Consider the following 13,328-nt stretch of genomic DNA (forward strand, 5'->3'; position numbering starts at 1 on the left):
AAAGACGCAGACATGTTGGCGGGACCTGGAGGGGTGGGGGTTATGTCCCACTGGGCTGGGGGGGTGCACCCTGTCCCGGCCACAGCAGAACACACGGTGGTGGTTCGGCAGCGGGCTACCGTGCGCCTTTAGGGACACGTGAACCCGGTGCACTCGGCAGAATTAAAGGTGTAGACCGCGTGCATGTGAGAGGATATAAACCTGCAGCCATGTGTGAGCGTGTGTGTGTGGAGACAACACACTGTGTGCATGGGACAGGCTCTTCTGCTTCCTCCTCGTTTTTTTTTTTTTCGCGTGTCCTATAAGGACAATGTACATGTGTGGTTACCTCACGTGTCCCTGCGCGATGACAGCTCACTGCACGCTGATGCGCATGTGCATGTGCTGCTGCTGCTGCTGAGTTTTCAAAAGCGCCAACTGCAGGCGGCGTGTGGCCCACTCCAACTTTTCTTTCACTGCAGACCAGACATGCATTCATCATCATGCAGCATGCAACGAGCTGATACACTGCAGAGGGATGCAGGCATCAATATGCTCAAATGTTCCTCACAGAGAGGCATGACATGCACAGGAAATATGATTTTATTAATACCCTGTAAATCATTCGAACAGGGACACAGAGTAACCAGTAGTCCTAACTGGAAGGAATTTGGATGGAAGCTTAAAATGAGATACTTCAGAACTCCACTTATAACATCCAAATGGAGCATCACATCAGCACAATGTTGGAGGGGTTGTGGCAAGGTGGGACACCATACACACATATTTTGGGAATGTCCAAAGCTATCAGAATACTGGCAAAAAATACAAAAGGAAATAAAAACTTGTTTATTTATAGACATACCATTAGAACCATCACACTTCATTTTAGGGATACTGCCTGATAACCTTGAAGAAAAAAGCCAGACAAAACTTCTGAGAGTCCTTCTTTTAATAGCAAATAAACTAATAACAGCATCCTGACTGAAGCCACAGCCCCCCACAATAACCCAATGGAGGGGTAGAATTCAAGATATGTACAGGATGGAATACTTGACTGCACTATTACAACTGAAAACAGAGGTTTTTAAAAACAACTGGTCCCCGATTGCTCTACATTTCCATCTGATATGAGCAAAAAAAAAAAAAAAAAAAATATATATATATATATATATATATATATTGCTTTTGTTTTCCCTTTGTTTCCCCTTTAAACAATGGACATATGCAGGTCATACTATTTCAGAATAATGTCTTGACGAATTGTTATGTGAAATGTATTGTGTCTGTGGACATTGTTAATCGGTAACTTGATTTTGATATATTTGGATCATGATGGCCTGGACCCGAGACATACATGGACAGTTAACCCCAGTAACCTAAGACTTGAACCCGTGATACCTAATTTCATGTTAAAAACGATGTAATGTATGACTGTATTTGACAAAAGGAAATAAAAAGAAGTTCAAAAAAAAAAAAAAAATACCCTGTAACATAGGAGTCAGTGGTTCTCCCCTTTTTCTGCTTGCAAACCGTTTAAAACAAAGTCAAGCTAAATATTGTTTCCCTTTCAAACATGTTATAGATTTAAAACTTTATGTATAGGCCCAAAGAGCTAAATACCACAGGTAAAAAGCAGAAAACAGAAGATGTGGTTTTATGGTTTCATTCGGGTTCATAAGGCACTGAATGGGGTCACAAGATGGTTTCCAGGAGCTAGATACAGCTTTAAAGCACTTTTGAAATAGCATAGCGTAGCCATAATTATGGCAAAGGATACCAATTGTAGGTAAAGAAAAAGTTAGACCCCGCAACTACACAAAATGTATTCAGCCGTCTACCATTACGATTCACTAAATCAAGATATTACCTGATAAGGGGTTTAGAATAGTTTTGTCGGCTTCTTTGTGTTTGTTCGGTTTATTGGCAGGTGGCAGCAACACCAAGGTTCTTTACCGATCCACTATCTTCTTATTATCAATTCATTTTTGATTATTTTATGGCCTTTTTAACATGTGCTAATTATTTCTCCCCGTCATACTGACTTTAATCTAAAGTGTTGAATCTAAGTCAGTCGTCCCTCACTTTTTTTTAATTGCATCTCTTTCAGAACACGGTTAGGTGAAATAACAAGCCCTCACAAGCAAAAAATATAATTGTGAGCTGTAAGAAGAGGTACAAGAGGTTTAAAAGTAATTTGATTACTTTCTGGGGCCCAAGGAGCTAACCTGACAAGTAAACAGACAACCTTTATATATTGTAAAACATAATAACTAATATATGTAAATAATATATATGATATATTAGATAAACTCAGGAATGGCTCTAATGGTTGCCACCCTTGGTGTCAGGAGCCGTGAGGCACTATTGAGAGGGTCACAATATGATTTCCAGAAATGAGATTCAACTTTAAAACGATTATTAATGTATTAATTATCACCTCCACCTGTGTAAGTTTAGCTGTCAACTCCCAGTTTGCTCTGTATTCATTAAAACATCACATACCTTATTATCTCTTCTCTCATAATGGCACTGAAAGGCCTTTATTTCTCACCTTCGTTTTCACCTCTAACTTCTCGTGTTGCTTCATGTCTTCTCTCCAGGATTAATACCCGGGGACGACGTGTCTCTGTACGGTCTTGTGATATTCCTATATGAGCCTGCCGTGTGTTTACAGTACGCTTATTGTACCTCTACTGCTATTTTAAGCACTGCAATATTTGCTATTGGGATTATCATGTGTCTGTGGTGGTCAACAGTGACTTTATAAGGATCTTATTGTACCATTAGAGCAGCTATATCCTCATCAGTGTTTTCAAGGAAATTAAAGACTGTTGACCCATTATGACTCATCATTCAACTAAATTCACTGAAAGCTGTAACTGTGGCCTGATTAAATGACAGCTTAAATCAAGTGTAGACCGTGGTAACAAGAATGGCACCATGAATTATTCCCTGGGAAAATAGTGAAAAATGTCAAAAATGCCCAAGGTCATAATGTTAAAGAAAAGATTAATAAATTCTGGATCTGCACCTTTTTCAGGATCCATGACATTTGTATGGGTTCTCACTTTGCCTATGTCCAACCTTTCCACCAAATTTTGTGAAAATCCAATCAGTAGTTTTTGCGTAGTCCTGCTCACAAAAAAACAAATGGACAAAACATTACCTCCTTGGCGTTAAAATAACCATAGTGGGATAATTGAAGTTGACGTTGTATGACAGAATTGTTTGAAGTTATCTTTTTTTAAATCGTCCGGAGTGCTTCAGCATGTGCTGAATATAATCATTTCATGCAGCGATTAGTTGTGCATTACCATGTAATCTATATTTTTCATAAATGAAGAGTTCAAGGATTGACCTGGATGGGGGGCTGTGGGGAATCAAAAGCAGAAGAAGTGTTGATGTCAAACAAGCCAAAATAAAACAGACAAGTCATTCAGACAAAGCAGACAAAAAGAAGAAATGAAAATGCGTGGGTAGTGACTTAATCAAGTTCACATACAGTCCAGCACTATACCGACACCACGAGACAACTCATGTTCTCCAGTTCTCCTCTGGTGCAGCTGGGCTGTCAGATCGGCCCCGGCTCTCGAGTACGAGGCATTTGATGCGTTGATCCTCGGAACAAAAGCTTATTGTTGCCGCCTGATTATGCATTTGCCGCTCAAGGCCATACCAGTCTCAAGCATGTCTCAGTCGGTTTCCCAGAACCTGTGTCGAAAGTTCATATGAAATGATGGCCCTGCTGGTAGTTGCCAACTTCTTTCCTCTTTGTGTCATGTCCCATAATGGAAGATAAGCAAAGACATCTACGTTTGATTTTTGTACAAGGTATAAAATATGAGTGAAAATACCTAAAACGGACATTGAAGTGTTAAACAGATTCCCTCGACTTCAACCTCATGCGCCCTCATGAGTTTCATGTCAGCGTATGCTTCATGCTATGTGATAATGAGGCTATATAAGGTAACTGGGACACAGCCAGTTCCATTGTTATGCTTGGCAGAAAACAGCGGGGTCTAGTTGTGGTTGGTGTTTGTTGCGCTGGGGGAAGCTGAACAGAGAAGTCAGTCAGATCGGCTCTGAAACCATGTGAAGAGCGACTGACGGAGCACTTGACCCGACGCCCTTTTTTCAATTTGAACTGTCACACACTCTTATGACACAGCTCGGGGCGCACCATCATGGGTGTTAGACATCACAGTTCGCAAATGGACTCGGCCACGCATCTCAGGGCACGACACATTTCATCAAAACAAAATTTATTAAATTACTTTACAAAAACAACAAAAAAAGCTGGATGTTTGTCACTTTAACGCCTTATACACAGTGCTGTTGTCGTCTTGTTTTGGTCACTTTCGCCACCATCACTTTTCAGCTTCATCTGTCAACTGGGGAATCATGGTGCTATTAAGCTTTTGCTTTAGGGCCGACTTTTGTGTTATTTTTGGCACGCATGCCGGTCTTGCATCACACGGCCATGATGCACATTAGTCATAGAGTAAGTCACGTCTTCATGCAACAGACATTCACTTTTTCCATTATTGCAAACGGAACAGTTCCTGGTCAAGATGCACATCAAAATCTGTGAAAACCGTTAACAAATGGCGTGAAAACACAATAGAGATGTAATAGAAATAACATATGAAATTCCATCATATCTGGAACCCAACCAATAAGGTTTTTACACATTTAACCCCATCGCAAAAAGGGGTCTTTTTGGACTACAGCGGAGTGACACAGAGCCGTCCCACAGGACACGTTAAAGCGGTGTGCCGTCCCATGAAGCCACACAAAGCTGAGGTTACAGGCCGCCGCATCCACGTGACACACACTACATCTCCATCACATCGCAGCTACATGTCCACAAACACCATGAAGCACCAGCCGAGCCCGCCCACCAGGAACATGGTGATCTGCATGCTGTAGATGATCAGGTCGTTCACCACACCAAAGTCCAGACGCCGGTGACCCAGCAAGAGCAGGATGATGGACAGCTTGTACTGCAGCCGCAGGAGCACGCGCACGCTCACGTACTGCAGGAAGAAGAGGGCGGAGAGAGCCACCCAGAGCAAGGAGGTCAGGAGGCTGCAGCCGAAGTACAGGAGGAAGCGGAGGAAGCTGTACATGCAGCGGGAGCGCAGGTACAGGTCGAAGTTGTTGTACTTGGTGCGCACTAGCTTGGAGGCGTGCGTGGACCCGCAGGCTGAGTGCATGCAGGTGGTGTGGGGGCCATGGAAGCTGCGCACCCGCCGTGGGATGGGGATCACAGGCATGGGTGGGCTACGGGAGCCCGGGAGTGCCAGCTGCGGGGGGAGTCCTCTGTGAGAGAGGCTGCTGGGGAGGCAGGACGCTTCATTTGGTTGTGGGGCAACGAGCAGCTCGAGAAGTGGCAGCTCGTCCTTCAGGTGCAACACAGATCTGTGGAGACATGACATTGTTACTGTTCTTTTCTTATTGCAATGACAACATGTGCATGAACACTTGGCTGAAATACAGGCCTCTGCAAAGTGTGTATTTTTGACTGAAGTGGAACATAACATGCATTTCAACTCATGAGGTTAAGTCAGTGTGTGAGCATGAAGCTTCACATTATATTTGCAAGACCACATCACAGCTGTGACCCCAAATAACACATTCCCTCCATATGCTCCTCTGTGGACACAAGTGATGGTGCAGAAGCAGTGATCTTACATGCAACACTTCCTCCTCAGTGAGACAAGACGACGCTGATTGGCTCTCTGCGGCACTGAGTCACATGATGGACACTTAGTGACCGGGACAACGTAAACACACAAGACTTGTTCTCTGTCTTTTCTTGTTTATATTTCCTCGCGTCGAGTTGTATTATTCCGGCGGAGATGAGACGTAAAGCCGGTTCCTGTGACGTAAAACCGTCGCAAAGCACACGAGTCACACGCTGCCCGTGACGTCAGACGGCAAGTTAAAGGGGAAGTGCGCCTCAACCGGAGAGAATGGAGCTGTGGATTTTCACATTAAAACAAGTTTCTATTGAGTTACACGGTCAGCAAATATTATATGATACATTTTTAGTATATGTGTGTGTGTGTGTTTTTATTTGGGAGAGATTTGTGATTTCTCTGCAACAACAACAACAATAATATCATTATCATCATAATGGCTCCATCTCCTCCCACCACCCTCACAATAACAAAAAGTATAGATGGTTTAAGATATATGATATTTACAATACTACTACTACTACTACTAATAATAATAATGACAAAAGTGAATATCCCCTCCCACTTCCCCTCTCCACCTGGCCTACTACTTCCTCCTCTGGCTCCACCTCCAGAAACTCCACAGGAAGTCAGCTCACCTGGCTCACGTCTCTTTAATCAATGACACCTGGGGGGATGCATGATGGAGGCTTCGTCCTCTCAAATGTGGACTCTCTACATGACCAATGTAAGTTGATCTCGTTTGATGGTCCAACAGTGAACGGATTTGATTGGTGTTTTTGCCACTTGAGTTGATGTTTAAATATTGTTAAGTATTTTTTTTTACTGAGAAACCACCAACACATTGAGTTGATTGTAGAAAACACAGCTACAGTGTTTTACAGGTTAACAATTAAGAATTGAAGGCAAACAATGGGAGACAAATTAAATGCTCTACCAAGTGAGCTATATGCCCCCCCCCTCCAATAGTTTTTAGCCAAATCCTGTTTATTGTCTTTAGAAATAAGTGAGAACAACTTTTACAACCTATTAAAAAAAAAATCACAGATAATTTTCCATCAAAGCTTTGATTAGTGGTTCTCATGATGTGTTTAGAGGGTTTGGCTAAACTTTCCCAGTTTAATTTAAGAACATATGCCATATACGTTTGACCGTTTGTACAATACACTAAAGATGGAGGGCACATCTCCATCTCTTGCTTCTGTTCAGAAATTAAGCCAAAATATCCTGGATACAAACACTGCCATCCTGTGCAGTTAAAGGGGGGGGGGGGGGGGGATTAAGATGCTTTGGCTTCACTTTTGGGGAGCAGTCATGTCGTCCATCTTTTACATACAGTCTCTGTTCTGTACCTGCAGCAGTTCAGTGAAAGAAAAAGACGCTGAAGAGGTCACGTGTGCGTTCATGTTTATATGACTGTAAACTTGACAAGGTTGTACAACATGTCCACTTGCGTGTCCTCAGAAGTTTAGGGACAACATCAAAGTGTCCTAGCCTTTTGCTCTTGTATGTCAAGTAACCTTGATTGGGCAGATTAATGCTCCGGCTGGCTGATTACATCTCAGCTATCTGTCAGGAAGCCAGATGGCAGCAGGTGACCACATAAATCATAATAAATACACTTTTTCATTTATTTCTATGTTTATCTTAAATGGTTTATTATAGTTGTTAATCGGGTCCTTGAGAGGGAATTTAAAGGTGTAATTATGAGAAATTAGAAAAACAATCATCAAAATATTTAATCAAACGCACATAAAGCTGTCACCGAGGCGGAATATATGGTTCATGCATGTGCTCTGCCTTCCAGTTATGATTGAGGTCAATGATGAAATCCATAGAATAATAATAACTTGAGTGGCCGCCCCCCCAAACAATCTGCAGTCTGCTCAAGTGAAGTGGCTGTATGTGTTTGAATTATTTTGTCCACGAGAGTGCGCTCACTGTCGCTGAGAAGGTCTTTTGATATTGATGTGTGTGGTGAGTTGTTTAACCTTGGGACCTCAACAACAGAGGTCAAAGGCCTCGATGAAGACCTACCTTTATTCTGACAATACTGTGATCATCATATCTAATCTATGTTCATTCAAAAGTAAATATCAGAGGTGTAATCTTCAACCTCAGTGACGACAATCATGTGTTGGTCAGATGTAACGCACTCCAGCCTTTAAATCCTACATCTCAGTGTATAATTGCATTTTTGACTGAGAGGCTTCTCTTTGTGAAGTATTTCCCATTATGTCTTTCCGATTCCCAGTTTTTTAAAGACGTGCTCAGGTCACGTCAATGCAGTAGCTGTTATATTCCCTGGAGGAGCTGCAGACTCTTCGTCTCTTTCTCATCATTCTCATGCAGTCTGATTTATATTTTATCTGCCGAAACTTGGCTTTGGCTTATCAGTGTCAAACTGTGACAAACAGCATTTAAACCAAGTCTTGCTTCAGACAAAGAGATTTCTTCATTTTCAATATTAATACATAAGTGTTACTTGAGGATATTTTCATAGGGGTCAAGTTTAATTAATGTTAAGGTGCTAACTGACCCGAGGCCTCACCCAAAAGTTATTCAGTTTAAGGTACAAGCTAAAAACCATCATGGTCGACTAGTTAACTACATCACTGCTCTGTTATGGGGAGAGGATTATGTTGTCATATGAATCAATTCTGCTTGGAAACTTCCAAATTGATTTAAAGCTCAGACAGAAATTTTGAAGTCGGACAAAAAGTCCTCCAAAATGTTCTATACTTTGAATCTGTGGTTCCCAAACTTTGGTTTAGGACCCCTGGGGATTACAAATAAAATATCTGAGCCATGATTGTTAGAAAATAAAAAATAATTTAATTCCGTTAACGTCTGTGTGTAGTTCATCAGAAGACATCGAAGGGACAACTTGGCCTTGTTAGCATGCTGCCCCCCCATGTCTGAAAAAATAATAGCAGTTCAGAAACTCATTCAAACTCACATATACACCTCCTATGGGAACGATAATAAGCAAGTTCAGTTTAATTTTATTTTAAAATTGAAACATTCACCATAACATCTTTATTGCAGATTCACCAGGTAGGATGAATGCTTCACTCTGTAACAGACTGTTTACATAAAGCAAAAAAAAAGTGACTGTTTCAGACTCAGTAATTTCAAGGAATAATTCTGAAGTAGCTCCGTAGCAGCAACACAGAGCAAGAAAACAGTTTTGAGTTTGTGCTGCAATAGTTAAAATGTAAAATAAAACTGCAAATTAGAAAATGTGTAAACTGCATTCTGATTTTCATTGTCACCTGACCCCTGAGGTGGTTGTGACAGATTAGCGTCAGAATCAGTTGTCTGAAGGTCGGTTTGCAGCAACACAGGAAACGTTGTGACATGTGCATGTGGTTGATAGATCCTCAAGTCCTTGGCTCTTTTATTTTGGGGGTCAGGGGCTGAACATTTTAAGAACCTCAGCAGTAAATCACAGACTTATCAGATGCTTCCATTCAGCAGTAAACGTTTCTCTATCTTGGCCCACAAGTGGATTTCTTTTGGACTCTGAATGAGCCAGAGGCTGCTGCCCAGGTTGTTGTACTTCCTGTCCCGAGTTTAATCCATTTAGCAAGAAACTTTTTTCTGTATCTTCCTCTGTAACTCCCTTGAGTTGTGTACCTGTAATGGCCTGCACTATTTTCTGGTTCGAAGATTAATGGTGGTTATTGAGGAAAAGAAATACCCTGAAGGTTGACCTCGCTAGTCGCGGGGTTAAGAACCAAATTATTTTCTCAGGTATAAATAAAGTTGGCACAGTAGGAAAGGATACAGAGTTCAAGCTAAAACGACATGATGGTGAAAGCAAGCTCTGTGCAACTTCACATTTAAGTTCTGGATTTATTTGATCAGTTATTTAAAAAGAAACATGCAAGAAAATTTCCCCCCTTTTTCAATAACCTTATTTTTCTAAAATAAGCATCAACATTGTGACATCTAACAAAAGTACATCACAGGAGCATTTGAGAACAATATGAACCAAGACAAATGTAAAACACACACACCAAGTAAAAACAAATTAATACCACAATCATCATCTAAAGAGAAAATAAACCAAACATAATTCAACAATATTATGAAAATGAATAGAGCATAATGTTCAACTTAAACAGGTCTCTCCATACCTGAATCAACCCCAACCCCCCATAACAATCCATCTATTCTATAACTGACCTGTCCTTCCATTCAAAACAGGTCCCTTTACCATTTTATAGGGAAACACAAAATCAGTATTATTAGTTTGGTTAAACTTTATTTTTATTCAAGTATGTAAGACAAATCAATCTTGCCAAAATGGACAAAGGCCTCAACCCTCTGTTATCCAACAAAGATCAGCTGCTCGCTTTCTCTTTAATTAGTCCTAATCACATGAGTTGACCTATTTCACTGATACAACCGAACAAAGCAATGTTTGAAATTAGCTGCGATGCCAAGTCCCAAATTGGATGTTTCATAATGGTCTAATCTGCTTCACAGGAACGCAGGCCTGCAAAGGGTGAAGTTATTTTCAGATTGACTGTGAATGCACTGAGACGTGTTTGCAGACAAGAATTTGTACAAATGTTTTTGTATTTGCCTTAAACATTTCATTTCAGTTTTACTTATTCATGAGAAAAAAAGCTGGATGAGATGCTTGTGGTTTGCTTTTGCACACCAGACAGACTATTTTATTTTCTACCACTAGAGGGAGATGTTTGTTCAGGTTTCTGCTTCAAGAACAGTATATTCAGTTTCCTAGCACCAGGTTGTCTCTCTTCCTTTCTTCTTGAAAAAAAAAAATCAATTTCCAGCATTATTGCATCCCTTGACAAACTGACATATATACAGCACCATTCCAGCTAAATGGGGCCAAAATAAAACGTTGCCTTCCCGTGCATCTGGTTAATAACTGCATCCGAGCTGAGGATGCTCCTCTGTCTTGTGCTATTACCAAGAAAAACGATGCCAGTAAAGTGGAGCATCGTGATTTAGGCATCCAAGTGCCCTTGTAAAGGATGTATACTGGTTCTAATCATGCATTATGGCAATATTATCGACTCGTATCTTTCCCCTCCACAACATGAGGACCTTTTAGAGTATCGCCTCATCTGGCCGAAGGTGGAGCTTGGCCGGGGAAAAGTGTTAGGAAGTATATTCTGTGCTGCGGTTTCAAGTTTCTTTCCAAGTTTGAGAGCAGCTGAGGAATGGTGCTTTAAAAATGTCATTGCCAAGGCTATTTCTTCTTTCGCTGACAAACTGCAGAAGGACAAATCGGCCCCGCGCTCTTGGCCATTCTGCATCCGCAGCTAAAGCTTCGCCTCCTGCTCCCCCCTCCCAAAAAAAAAGAAGCTGTTGCCAATGCATCGCCGTCATGACCCAAAGAGCGTCTGGAGTGAGCAAGATTAAAGGGGCAACATGTCAAAATCCTCTTTGACTCCTCCAAACACACTTGGGCTCAATCAATTAATTCATTAACTAAGTAGAGGTCACAGCCAATAGTTGAGCTAAGACAAATTAAATCAATTATTCGGGCTAATAAGATGAAGGAGGCTTTAATTAGTGAAAGTTTAATCAAAGCCATGTTTGCGCTGGGCCGTGTTATAAAGCGGCTCTGTGGATCTCCTATAGAAAGATCCATTAGGCCCATCGAGCAAAACTTTGGCCACATTTATGAAAATACATTGTATCCGCTTTTATGTTCTCATGTATTAGTTTCATCTTGGTAATAGAAGCTTCTGCCCACTTTTATTTGATCCTAAGGAATGTGGAGCGTGCGGCTGCCAAGTTTGTCCCTCCGTGTGAGCCTGTTTTTCTGTTGGGGAGTTAAATTATTCATGAGAAACCTAAAAAAAAAAAGAAGCTAAATAAATAAAATTAAAAGATGGGAAAAGGGCCTAACACTGATCCACGTCCAAGGCAGTTAGGTGCGCAGAGGATGCCAAGCCGTGGAGAGCAAATTAAGTACCCAATTAAACTAATTAAAATAAAACATGATGCAAGCAGTCAGGTCAGATGGTGGCGTCCAAGTTGCTTTGCTATATAAAGTTGAATTATGAAGGAAATAGACCCAAGACTGTTCAAACACTTTCAGTCCGGGTTTTTTTTTTCACACACATTCATTATCTTGTGTGTGTGTGTGGGTGTGTTTCATAATCTCCTCAAGCCATCTGTTGTCATTAAAACCTGCTTCTACTGTGCAATAGTTCCCAAAGTATTAATCCGGCCACATGTTACTTTGAACTTCTGAAATGCAAAGTTTTACAGGCTGTTTTTTGGACGACCTCTATAATTTTAGCAGCTCGTCAAACAAGTTCACATGTGTCAACAGTGGTTTCTGTCGAATATAGAGCTGAGTTAACAGTGGGGAAATGCTACAATTTTGGAATATTATCCTGTTCTTCATAATTCCAATAATCCAAGATTACGTTTTGCCTCTTAAAATTTGCCTCGAAAGTGGAAATAACGGGATGAACCGCTGAACGGTTCACTGGCATCGTCGCTGCAGAATCCTTTTTCTTGTCTGCTTCTCCTTTCTCCAGACCCATGTGGCTGGATTGGGCCCCGGCGAGTGTTAATCCTTGGCATAAATTGGGGCTAGGCTGGATTATTGACTGATGCGGAAACATCTGTATGGGCAGATGACGGGGTTGTGAAGCTCCAACCGAAGGATGAAAGACGAGGTGTTTGGGGAGGACTGTGAGGGGAGCACATTGAAGTGAGGCCACTGTCAGATGTTCACTATATGACAATGAGAGGGATAGTGAAAGTCAGGATGTAGGGTTTAACATATATACTTGTATTGGTGGATAAAAAGCTCATATGCTTTAAGTAATTCCAATTGAAGGAATTAAAAGACTGATTCAGTTGCAAAGTACTGCTCTGGACATCTTTTTTTAATCTTAAATTCTCTTGTCTTCTTCTTTATTACGAGCCTCCAATGAGGCCTTTCCAATTTTTTTGTGCGTGCATATTTTGCATACAGATCTTTTTCTATCTGGTCCTGATGCATAGAGCCATTAATATGCAGGGATGATTTAGAGGGCTGGGGAGACGAAGGGATTAGGCCTGTTTCAGTCCTCACTGGGGGGGGGGGGGGGGTTGACGAAGGAGGAGGTTTACATCAACAAGCCCTGATTTACGTCGGTGAACAGATGGCGGAGAAATTGCTCTGTTTGGAGAAGATGTGCAATTTATTGCGGTTGATATTGTGGCGGGAGAGACCAAGAGAAGGAGAGAGAGAGATTGATTGCTGCAGAGACACGAGGCTGCATTGAACTCGACTTAATGTCATATGGAAAAACTGGCAAAAATAGAAGATTTCCTATTTCAGTTTCTCCGTTGAGAGATCGTCCGAATGAGCCCACGTGAGAAAGCAGCAGGTTCCTTCCCTCACCCGATCGCTGAGCGGAGAATCACCTGCTGCGTTGTTCATGTGTGAAAGCCTGGACCCAATTGTGCACACCTTCATGTCGGAAAATGGCTAAAAAGTGTGTTATAGGCATATTTATGTTATTTTTTACATTTGTCAGTTACTATTTTTGGCCGAAGTTTATGCAGTTTAAAAAGTAATTTGAGCACCATGTTTGGCCATATAGTCTATAAGAGGAGGTAACAGGCTCACTATGCCCAGTTACCAGCAGTGTGTAA

At 41.4% G+C, this 13,328-nt stretch overlaps 1 protein-coding gene across 1 annotated transcript; it reads right to left on the reverse strand.

Annotated features, from left to right (window-relative positions):
• Positions 1-4,227: 4,227 nt before the first annotated feature.
• On the reverse strand, positions 4,228-5,850 carry LOC133007101 (transmembrane protein 250). The gene is made up of 2 exons (XM_061075711.1): positions 5,677-5,850; positions 4,228-5,403 (listed from the first exon to the last, which is right to left on the reverse strand). Exon 2 carries the CDS (start codon positions 5,256-5,258, stop codon positions 4,839-4,841), a length of 420 nt encoding a protein of 139 aa, XP_060931694.1. The 5' UTR covers positions 5,259-5,403; positions 5,677-5,850; the 3' UTR covers positions 4,228-4,838.
• Positions 5,851-13,328: the final 7,478 nt, after the last annotated feature.

Source organism: Limanda limanda, chromosome 1 (genome assembly GCF_963576545.1).
Source record: "Limanda limanda chromosome 1, fLimLim1.1, whole genome shotgun sequence".
In the NCBI taxonomy this organism is placed as follows: Eukaryota; Metazoa; Chordata; class Actinopteri; order Pleuronectiformes; family Pleuronectidae; genus Limanda; species Limanda limanda.